Raw genomic sequence first — 12,340 nt, 5'->3', positions numbered from 1 at the left:
AACGGACTGTAGACACAACTTCTACTGCTTAAGAGTTGTCAAATGCTGGACTTCGCTGACGTCTGAGTAAGTCCAAGAGACTTCCCACGAGTCTTTCGAGAGGAAACTTGACCTATTCTTAAGGACTAAAGATAATATCTCACTATGATTTACCAATTTCTTTTTTCTCTATTATCGTTAAAATATCTAGTTTCCTGTCTGGAGTTATTGATGATCACTGCTACTAGACACGGAAGCCCGTTAAGAGAAAGCTTCTTCTATTCCGTCCACAACTATTTGATTCATTTAGTCATCTGGCATGGCAACGACCTTGCAGACTTATAAATAACTGAGTTCAACCATTATCCATCGTTTAGGTTGTATATCACAACAGAAAGTTGCACAGTTATGATACGCAAGTCCGGTTCAAAGTACGGTTCGTTCGGCCCAGTCCCAGGGGTAATTATCTGTTTGTGATGGTATAATGTCAGTTTACAACACATGTAACTGAATTTCGCTAAGTATGTTTATGGAACGCACAACCTTTACCAGTCAAGAAACGGGTTTATAAAGCTAAATAACCAAACAAACGATTCATATGAGTAATCCAAAGAAATATATCAGTCAGTATGCTTCAGTAGTGAAGTATGTTCACTGATGTCACGTGATATACCTGAAATATGTACATATGTCATCCAAACAGTGATGAACAAATCTTTTCAGGGCCGGTAAATCAGACATGTACTTTCTTTTCATGATTTTCAAAAAATTACTAATTGCATGCACATTTCATGAAAAAAGACAAAGAAGAGACTGAAAACCCATGAAACTCTCTTGTCTGCTTAACGAAGGACCGTTTAATTCCTTTTCGATATATATCCCCATACATCATGGTTCGCTATATGCTGAATGGGAAAGTATAAACTCCTGCTATTTCGCGTCTCAAGTCATTTGTGTAAAATCCCAAACGAATTATAATAGTGTCATCAGTTATGAATTCTTTGTAACAAACTAGTATGAACGAATTAGTTTATACGTTCTCTGGATTCTGTAGTAAGGAACGGTTCCAGGCCTTACACTGCACGCAAAATGTTTAGCCTATTCACTTGGCCGGAACAATCCTGCCTTAAATACATTTCATTTGCCACCCATACTTTAGGTTATGATGGTCTTTCCTAGACAAGAATACCCTGTATTTCTTTCTGATGATTTAATTGTATAAATAAATTATCTTCATCAAGGTTCATCTTTTAATATTTTACAAACATTTTGGTCGAAACAAGTATATTTCTCAACACACAACTAAGCACATAGCGATTATCAAGTTCTTTCTGACAAAATTTGGCTTTAAACTCTCAGATAGGCTTATAAGAATTAAGATTAACGATCACACTAGTTTCAACCTGACTATTTAAACAGTTTTAGTGGCTCACAGAATACTGACTTGACAATAGCCTTTTATGTGTGAATTTGCCAGAAAGCCTACTTATAACAAAGTAGACTAGTGAGTACTCATTATTGATGAAACAAGTTGGTACAAACATTATTACTGAACAGAAGAGACTGTCAAAATCCACTTCAAATATTTTTAAAGGTATAGAATAAGGGCATTTATAGATCAATCATTATCCAAGAAAAAGGCAGACCTGAGGTTTTTGTTCAGTTTCTACTTTTTTATATTACACCATAACCAAAATTATCGAGTGGAATGAATATTTAGTAACAGCTGAACGATGTGTGAAAAGAAACATTCGTTTCCTTTGTTAGAGAAGGCTTAACCTTAGCTTCAAATCGCCAGCACCAAATGCATACAATTTATCAACTTTGAAGATTAAAAATAGACAAGATTTCAATCGTGCCCCTTGTTCAAGAGCGTTTCAGAGTAACATCGCTGTTAAATGTGACCAATATCAACAAAACCAACATATCCCAGCACCCTGTGATTATCAAGTGAGTAGTTTCGGTAATTTTTCACATGATGTGCTTTATTCGAAAACTTCTGATCCATATCCTCAAGTTTAAATGTTCTGTATTTAGTAATAAACACATGATTTATCCCGTGAGATTTCATGAACAATAAAATTTGATTCACACAAGGTACCAAACAGTACGATTTCCATTAACTGTTGTTAACCGAGCCTTGAACAAAATGTATTTCCTGTAAATGCTTAGCGAAATACCAACCTATATAGATAACATGACTGTAAATAATCCAGTTAATAAAAAATATATGAGAAGAATTGAAAAAGACAGTATGAAACTCGGTAACAGAAGTTCATTCAAAATGGGATGATTCGACTGAAATGCAGGGAAATTTTGGACGAGATTGTATATTATTATAGGATGGTAGTTGATAAATCCGAAAAACTGCGAAAAATATATTGAGCACTAAAACTGTGAGTTTATTATGTTTACAATATAAATCCGTTAGCATTTTTTCTTTTGTAACGAATATCAAGCAACGTCTCTTGAAGTTTTGTGCAACATTACTTTGATTGCAATAACTAAACCAAGAAACCTGTATCTCTATGCACAACCCCAGATCAATTCACTGTCTTTACGAAATTTTAATTATATCTAAACGTTTTGAGTGGAGATTTTTAACAGTTAAATCACACTTCTATGTGTAATAGTTTTACCACAAAGTGCCTAAGAGTGAAGAAAATGGAGCGGGGATTAAACTGTTAATTGACATATCTGGTTATGGAATAGCGTTGTGTCCAGTCTACTCAATCCAAGCGTTTTTACACCCTAATACCACTTCAGTCAGAACTGCATGTCGGCGTGGATGGAAAGAGTACCATACAGTTCAGCTTCTTCAGTCGATGAAATTTTAGAACTGTATCCACTGACAAACGCATATTAAGTGGAAGTTTGGTTTTAAAGAATTACAGCTGATACATTTCTGCAGACCGGGATAAAAAAGAATTATTCTTTTCTAAAGACAATTTCATATTCTCCTTAGGCCATTATGCAGGAGGAATTCAAGGAAAGTTCGGTCATTCTAGATAAAATATTTTTAGCTTCATTGTTAGTGGTGTTAATTTGTGGCATGCTGGTCATGTGGAACTTTTCAGTTATTAGTAGGTATAGATAGCTGTTAAATAAGGATTCCAGTAATCAAGTTATCAACAATCTGCAACCTTTAGTGCTGTAAATTTGCTGTGAAGGGAGTAATAACTGTCTTATTCGATATGTTTTTCCTCCAATATGTTATGCTTTCCCTATTCATTTAAAATCTTACTTTCTATTATTTACCAACTATCGTTTTTATACACTAGTGTTTGAATTTATAACTGGGTTTTTTAACAGTATTCCTCTTGTACTGAGGATAAATAAAAAATGAATAAATCTGCAGAATCCCTCATTTATGTACAATGTCATGCACCTTTATACTCATATTATTATGTATATTTGCCAGGAAAGGCTATTCTGATTTCATCTTCATAGTTATTGATTTATAACACACTAAAGTGAGTTTGTTTGCTATGTATTTATGACAATTCAAGGAAAAGAAATTCTTTTCGACGAGATCACTGACTCGAGATCGATAATCTATCCAAAAATAGGAGGATTGATTACATAATGAAGAGTTCGAGAATTTCAGAGAGTTTGCAGATGTCAAGTTTATACACAAAGTTTGAAAAGATGAATTACTAACGTCTCGACAGTGCCTAAGTTAGCGACGCAGTCGTTTGACAGTGTAGATAGTTTTGAAACATTTATTTTTATTCATTCAACAAAGCGGTTGGACACTCATACATACGAAGTCTAAACTCCGAACACTTTCTGTGCTCCTATCAGCTCGAAAATTATTATTCACTTGAAGGTTATTTGAATTTCGAAATAAAGGTGAAAATATTTCCTTTATCACTTCTTTATGAAACACTTATCAGAACGAAAGATAACGTCCGTTTTCATGGAAAATTAACTATGATTATTCAAATATACGATATGGTAATGACGACATTGCAAAAAAAGTATTTTTTTCAATAAACTGTATTTTTAATCATGTAAATCGTGATATGTTCGAAATATGTATTTTTTTATTTATTAATTTTAATAGAAAATAGAAAAGAACTCCAGATCGGGAGTCAGTATGGCAGCATTCAAATCATCTAGTGGGAGACTATTTGATGCTCCACAACTGACAACTTATATTCCAGGACCAGGTAAATCAAAATGCATCTCAGAATACACTGACTCTATGGGATATCTCCTAATTTATCAGAAAAAACTATGCAGATAATATCGTGGTTCTATATCGAATACTGATCTTAACCAGACAACTGTTTAAAAGCAAGAATCATTGGACTGCTGTTCCGCGTTAATATGGTACTCCTTTATAGTGATTATCCACAGACCCGCCAAAGATAGATCCTAGGACCCTCTGGCCTCCTGTCAAGCGCTTACAGACCACTACGTTAACACCTAACAATTTACATTCTTAACTTCAGTTAATCTAATATATTGTCACGCCAACAATAACAATCTCTGTAACCCTTGCCTACCTACGCGTGTGACCTCTCGTGGAGCATAGACTGCCGACCAGGATTCCCCTAAATACTCTGTTTTAGGGTCGACTTTCCTATTGTTGTCAAGTGCTGTTCGTTCTTTTGATTCCTGACTCCAATTCCCAGAGTAATGCTTTCTTTGATCTGCCTCTTTTCCTTTTTCAACTGGAGATTCCAATTTAAGGCTTACCACGCGTTGCAGTTTAAGGGTTTCCACAACAAGTGTCCTATCCAGCTCCAGCGCGTTTCGTCCCATTTGGGACTCGTCGGCTGGACGTCCCTACATCCCAGAGTTGGTGTTCACTTTGGTACTCGAATCCACTAGTGTTCGCTTCAAAAGCAATCGCGTCATCCACTTAGCTACTGAGTCCTGATAGCCACTAGCTTGTGCGATGCGGTGAAGTTTCAATTCATTTTGTACTGTTTATTGCAGTCCTGATTATGGGAAGATTTAAGTAAACAATACAACATGAACTAAAACTTTACCCCATCGCACAAGCTAGTCGCTATCAGGACTCAGTAGCTAAGTGGGTAACGCGATGGCATTTGAAGCGAAAGGTACTGGGCTCGAATCGTGGAGTGAACATTAATTCAGATGCATGTTTAATGTCGGTTACTATGTTAAGCCCATATAACTGGGCCGGCCAATTTATCTATTCTTCTTGAGTCACGTTTTGATCTTGTTAATTATTCACTTACCAACCCTGACTGTTTTTATTTGGGCGTATGTGTGTATATCTTAACCTAGTCAACACATATCTGCAGCTTGTTTTTGCGTGACTACAAATATCCATTATCACTTGCTTAAATGGGGTTGGCTCACACGCCTTCTCCACTGCGCGTCGTTTCGTTGTGCACATAATATGCGTATTCAAAACTTCATTCTCGTATTCCTTTGTTCACTAGTGTGATTGTTACGTCCTTGATCAGTCTACCCACTTTTGGTGTTGAGGATAACTTGTCTAATTTAGAGATTAAGACCTTGAACGATAGGCTGACCGGCTTAACCTTGAGGCTGTACGCCTGAGCTCGAAGTGGGGTAGAGAGAAGAAAACTATTCTGTCACCTGATTGGCTGACAAGCACGCGAGTGAGAGACGACTAGACAACTGGAACAATGCTGGATTTATTCTCAATTCTGATCTAGTTCTCTATTTCCCGATTTCAGAGCAGTGTAAAAGGATACATGAATAAATAGATGACTAACACGACCACAACGTTCAACAACTAGGAAAATACAATTATGTCCAAAACTGGGGATTAATGTAAAAAAAAAAGAGTACAAATAATACGTTTAAATTACAATAGCTTTGGAACAAAAAGGGCTATGGCAGTGAATCATACATCAAACGAAAGCTTATATTCTGTAGAATAGACTAGGGATAAAAATAAATGTTGATATTTTACAAGTTTTGAATTAACTGAAATAGTCCCGAAAAATAGCTTCCGTAGTTTGTCAAGGCCTCTTTTTTTCTCTGTTCATATCAGCGATTTAAGTCGATAATTATGTACGACAATATCCAGGATATATATTTCGACAGCAATCATTCAATGACGATCATTTATCCGATCTAACTGGAGTCAGATGCCGGGTCACAAAACATGTACATTTTGTTGACGAGTCCCAAATAGGACGAAGCGCGCGTTCTGGACTCCACTGCTAGCCACCATCCATCTTTGCTTGTGAAACAAATACATTTTCTTTCCAACAGATTAAACACATAAGCAGTTGGTTCGACTCAAACGACATATTATTAGTAAATATTATAGTATAACACAAGCATGGCCAGTAATTATGAACTGAAGCTAGAAAATAACTAACAGATCTGACGACACTTAAATAATGATGTCAAAATTTTCCGGTAAGAATTTAGTTCGGAGGTATGTTACGATTTGGAGATTATTTCTCTTGTGAGCCGTAATTGGCTACTAAACGAACAGAGGCTGACTCACTCTACGACCTGTAACATAAATCACTCTATATCGTAACTCTGAATTCAAATTTGGCTTTCAATACATACAGACTGCTTGCAATTACACTGAACAATCAATTGTTCTATCACTTTGGCCTGGTCTTCAATCACTGGTCGGAATCGTAAATCTGCTCATCCCATGATCTAGGCTACTTGTCCAATTACCTAGTAACATGATCCAGTGTACCTAGTCTACTACTTAGTGTATCGTTCGAGAGCTCAGTCGCACTATCCGGTCTGTTTATTAAGAACACAACAAATAATTTGTTGATGAATGGTATTTCCTAGTCAAGTCAGTTAGTTCATTGATTTTGCAAGTTTATATTCGCAAATTAGATTACTGATTAACTACTAGTCCAATTTGTCCATATTTATTGATTGACCTAAACACTTAAAATGGTATGTAAATTACTATATTACTTCTGAATGTCGTCTAATTAGTGGTTTGGAAGCAAATCAGTCTGCTTCTAGTTTTGCAATCTCGTTTCGATACAATAAGTAGCTGGTAGGAGTATTTCAGTCAGCAAGCACAATGATCAGCACTTAGTTTCGAGTCACAACCTTGACAGATCAGTTTGTCTCAAAACATTACAGTGTTATTACCGTATTTCGTATAGGTATCAATTATTTCTGATTTGCCGTTACAATTTTAGTTAGAATGAGGAGTAAAAGTTGACAAACAGTGCATATTCTTTCAAGGGGGGCGAAGAATTAGTATTTCCAACAAACTATTTACACAGTATGACAACTGGTATATTTTGTACTTAGTAGTTAGTATTCTGTGACGTTGCTACTAAAGAATCATTCTTACTGAACATCCAAGAATCAATTTCGTAAGTTTAGTATATTCTGTCTTATTTTTTGTGATGTACGTTCAATTTACCACTCAATCTAGATAACTAAAGAATCTAGTATTCGTCTTGGTTACTATTGTCTAGGACATTATGATATTGATGAGAAACCGAATCAATCTAATTTGCCCCACTCGGCTTTTGCATCCAAAAGTGAGCGTTCTGCGTTAAGAACTACATCAGAAGTAAGTAAATTATTGAATTTAAATTGCTGATTATATGCTTCATATATCTTTCTTTCTATTTTCATAAATTTAGTTTCCTGGGCCAGGAGCATATAATTTGGTCAAATATCATAATGACTCAGCTTTAAAATTAACTAAATTACCTCCAACAAAGTAAGCTATATGTTAAAGTCAAGTACCGTTTCATTTAGTTGAAGATATGACCAGTCGAGTTTTTGTTAAAGTTTACTCAACTCAATCGTTCTGTCTATCTAGTCGCTTAGATCCCGTTCTCATTTATTGAAAACATCTATTTTCCCGTTGAAACCTGATCAAAATGTATAATTTCTAACAGTATCAATTTAAAAAGCTACTGCTTACGAATCACTAATCTTTTATTGGAACGATAACCGGTTTCGTACTTATAACTCAATGATGAGTGACTGAACAAAGTTTTTATCACAAACATTAGTTGGAAAACCTACCATTTCTATCTGAAATTGTTTTAGTTGAATGCATTTTACGAAGAGCTGTTGATGTACAAGAACCACATATCTGATTATACTTATCAGGAACAAGCATTTTTCATCTTTTCTGAGAAATCCAGATAGAAACAATTATTTTGTGTTATACAACAGTGTTACACATCGTCTTTTTTTCGATAAATTGAGTCAAAATTTTTTAATTAGATTCAGGGGTAAGTGCACTTCAAATGGATTGAGTTATTCTAAATTTACTTGGATCAGTAATTACACAGTTAGTCTTTTTGGTGTTTAATGTTAGGTGATGCATCAGTATGGCTGTGCAATCTATTAAACTGATTTTAGCTGATACTTTTATACAGATATATTTGCCTTATACAAAAGTTACACTCATAAAACAGCTTAACTTCATCTATGCATATTTATATTTGACTAGATGACTATATATGATTATATATGGACTATTTTTTTCAAAGATACTTCAAGTTATGTACAACATCCGACTCATATAAACAAACTTGGTGATAGATCTTGAAATCTATTCATGTGAACATGTTTCTATGGGGAGGAGACCAACGCCTAGTGTTTCATCACAATTACAGATTGAGGGTTTAAACATCTTATTTGGAACTAAAAATGTATACTGTAAGATTCTAACGGTCGCTAAAATCCACCTTCAACTTAACTACATAAATTTTCCAATTAGATTTATTCTATTTAAGATCACCATAATACATTGTTTTTTTTTTCTTAATTAGATCAAATTCATCAATGATAACTTTGAAAACTATAAATAAAGATCAGGAAAACTATCCTGGTCCAGGGACATATAATATCACAACTGAACTAGTACCAAAACATTTTATGTCTAGTTCAGTTTTCCTATCCAATGTACCGCGCTGGATAATGCCAAATGTTCCCGTTGCTCTTGGCATTGGTGATATGGTTGCAAATAGTTCTTCACTTACGTGTCCTGGTGGAATTGATGCTTTACTTAATCCAGGACCAACAAAATATAATCCTTGTCTACCCAAAAAAATGTCATTTCATTATAATCTAAATAACGAGTGGATTTATTGAAGGGATGTTTTTCTATCAAATAAATTTATTGTAAATTATTTAGTTATACATTTATTCCTATTATTCTTCATTGAAGTATCAGTGTGTACAGTTAATAAAATGAACTTTCTATTTCGCTGAACAATAAGTAGTAACAAGATTATGTCAATAGTACAGGTTACAGAAGACGGAGATATCAAATTAGTGCTGGTTACGCTTTACAACCAGAAGTATCATTTGTCTATGGGGGAATCACTGAAGGATTAACAAACTAATCAACCTGTATGCATATTGATGAACACTCTAAATAGTTGCTTTATGTTGGGGATGTAGAATCCCCAAACTCAACGAATGAGAAAGGAAATCAATAGCTACTTAAGATCAACTTTGATAACAATTTGGCTACATTACTTCATAGACTTTTAACGCATTTTGACCATGATTTGTATTCAAAGACAATCAATAAGTTCGTAAATAATGATCATGGTGAACCATATATAACTGACTAACTCTAATATACTTTTATTCTTTTGGGGGTCTTCAGCAATACGCCTACCGTACAAAACTCGTCTAATTCATCGCGCGATGAGTCATCGGTAAAGTGTTATGTATTAGTTATCTTATTCATCTAGTTAACATAGATGTTGTTCCGTGTTAGATGAATCTCTCAATCGTTAGCAATCATATCAATTCTCGACACTTCAGGATATTAAGATGTGCACTCAAACGTGGTGTCGTTTTTGGAAAGTTAGTTAGCATTTTAATTAACTTCGCATGTTTAGAGTTGAAGTTGACTGAGAAGACGAGGAGCAAGTGTTACACGATACAGTATCCGTAGAAATCTTATAATTGCTACAAAAAATACGAATCCCAGGGATATTTAAATTGTAAGACAATTTTAGTGTACAGAATGATCTGATGCAATGTCATGATATTTCTCACCTAGATTTGAGGGTGTGACTTGCTATTTCGTATACGAATGAGTTTTTTTAATCCAAATTGTTATTTTTGTGTTCATCCGAATGTACATCATTTTTTAGGTACCATACACAAGTAATCTTAGTAAGTCGTTTGGCAAAATAACATCAATTAACAAAAGTTTTCATCGAAAGTAAATGACCAGTACTCGTATATGCACGTCCACATAAAGTAGTGATGTTAGTCTGAGTTAGTTAACATGATTAATACATCTATTCCATATGAAACAATATTCAAAGCTCATTGAATACTCATTTAGTAGTTGCACTACTGAGCCAACTTATTCCCATTATGACATTAATCTATGTAAATGTTAGTTATATATCAGTTTCCCGTGAAACAAACTAAAAGACACCATAATAAAAATGGATAGAAGTCTTCTTGATAAAAATCCATGAGGATAAAATGACGAGAAAACGTCAAAAAAATATATCAATCAGATTCCGCTTGATTTCCACCAATAAGAATGTTTGTTTTTGTGGAATGATACCTCATACTCCAAATGTTAGTACAGCTTGTTGTGTAACACGTTTTAACAAAATAAGAGATAAAAAATAATAAACACAGAAGCGAAAATAATAAGGATCCTATGAAAATAAGCAAGTGTCCAGTTCTATAGTCATAATTATTATTATCACTTAGAGGTGAGTAAATTTTACCTCGTACAGAACTTATAGGTGTTGGTAAAACATCAAGATAAACATACGAGTCGCTTTTAACTTCTTCACTTACTCCTTTCACCTGAGTGTTGTCTTCTTCATAAGATTTCCATGTACTATGATCAAGTGGAACATAAACTATTCCTATTAAGTTCTGACTCTCATCGGTTCTATTTTCAACTTTGTATGTTTTTATAACCAATTTGTTTGAATCTATATTACTTCCGAAATAAACAATTGATGAACAAATGAGAACACTACAGCTCTTTGTTTGAACACATACATGACTTCTTTTTCGAGGTAATTGGACATCCAGCAATTCTTTTGAATAGTATGTTTCACAGGGACATTGTCGATTCCGAGTACACGAGGTTCTAGTCCATACACATTTACGTCCCGTTACATTTAAATTAATATCACTAATATTCCAGTGAAGACTTGTCTTACTGACCATCCATTTCGACCAAGAAGCTCGACATTTCCTGTAAATTTTTCCTACACTCCTTGAATCTGATACTGTAGTAAAATGAAACATGAATACAAGATAAATATTAAGAAATGATCCGACAAACATTGCCATCCAATATGTGAAGTGAGGGATCTTGACTACTCTGTCACGCGGAAGAAATATGTCTACATAAATTCGTTACCTTTTTGCACTAGTTGCTGACATGAAAAATAACCAATAAGAAGATAGCTTGGCAAACGATCAATACATTCGTAAATTAGCCAACCGGTAGTCTTTGAGAAAAGGGGGAAGAGGTTGAAAAAATATTTTACTGGACTGCCCGACAGGGACATGCTGTAATACTCTTGGATAATTTACCAATCTACCACGTGAATTTGTGTCCTTGAGGCAAGATGTTTTCTGTCCTGTTGCTTAACCTACCTGATCATTTTTACAGAGAAGTTACACATTTTATTCAGTAGATAGAACTCGATGAATTTCACCATTTATCTATGGTGATTGCCAGCCCACTGTTTGTAAAATTGCGATTTCCCGTTCTCCTGACATATTTAATAAGGAAAGAATACATTCGATCCATTTAAATATATACTTCAGTAACAGAAGTATCAGTAAAATTGAAATACCTTCAAGTATTGTTTTCTGTTTAACTAGTAAAAGAGAAATCCTGAAAAATTTGTTATAAACTTAATCATTGAAAAGAGAATGAAACAATGATTTCAACTAGTATCAATAAACGTTCCAAGCGTTTTTATGTGTAAAGCATAAGTCTGAGCATTGTTTTGACTGTAATAAATGATAATCCAATTTATATAAATACTTAATTATCATATGGTGTTTAGTGCTAGCAATTGCAACGAATCTGTCTGATAAGTTCCGCTTGCTCATCTAAATAATGTTAAATAAGAACCTTACCGTTTGATTCTTATTATCGTGCACATTGGTAATTTATGGAACGGAAGTTAATTCGGTTTTTCAATAACATACAAACAATGTTTGTGATCATATGTAATGAAGAATGTCTTGTGTAACTTTTTTAACTACAGAAATGACATGCTGTTAGCAGTCAACGTGAAATTCACCAAACATTTGTCAAGAATTGGAGAGAACAACATATGTAAGCGGACAGTTGTTTTCAATTAAATCGTCATCAGGCTTTACTCTAATATACAAGAAGATTTATACGAAAATGTTAGACCAATCAAGGCAGTTCGGG

The 12,340-nt window shown here is 34.3% G+C and overlaps 2 protein-coding genes across 3 annotated transcripts; one reads left to right on the top strand and one right to left on the bottom strand.

The window, feature by feature from the left end:
• Window positions 1-236: 236 nt before the first annotated feature.
• Window positions 237-9,042, top strand: STPG1_1 (O(6)-methylguanine-induced apoptosis 2; the record flags this gene model as incomplete). 2 transcript variants are annotated; one of them, XM_012941619.3, is made up of 6 exons in its annotated part: window positions 237-438; window positions 1,747-1,929; window positions 4,046-4,151; window positions 7,404-7,501; window positions 7,575-7,654; window positions 8,721-9,042. In XM_012941619.3, the coding sequence occupies exons 1-6, from the start codon at window positions 388-390 to the stop codon at window positions 9,040-9,042; spliced, it is 840 nt and encodes a 279-aa protein (XP_012797073.1). In that variant the 5' UTR covers window positions 237-387. The 2 variants fall into 2 exon arrangements, with proteins under 2 accessions (XP_012797073.1, XP_051070375.1); XM_051210388.1 differs by having other exon boundaries at window positions 237-1,929.
• Window positions 9,043-9,970: 928 nt separating this feature from the next.
• MS3_00002763 (uncharacterized protein) lies at window positions 9,971-11,238 on the bottom strand (the record flags this gene model as incomplete). The annotated part of the gene is made up of 1 exon (XM_012941618.3): window positions 9,971-11,238. The coding sequence occupies one exon, from the start codon at window positions 11,236-11,238 to the stop codon at window positions 10,432-10,434; it is 807 nt and encodes a 268-aa protein (XP_012797072.2). The 3' UTR covers window positions 9,971-10,431.
• Between the last annotated feature and the right edge of the window lie 1,102 nt (window positions 11,239-12,340).

The sequence above is a fragment of the Schistosoma haematobium genome, chromosome ZW, assembly GCF_000699445.3.
Source record: "Schistosoma haematobium chromosome ZW, whole genome shotgun sequence".
Taxonomy (NCBI): Eukaryota; Metazoa; Platyhelminthes; class Trematoda; order Strigeidida; family Schistosomatidae; genus Schistosoma; species Schistosoma haematobium.
Note: the sequence above shows the minus strand (reverse complement) of the source record. Positions and strands in the feature narration are given on the sequence as shown.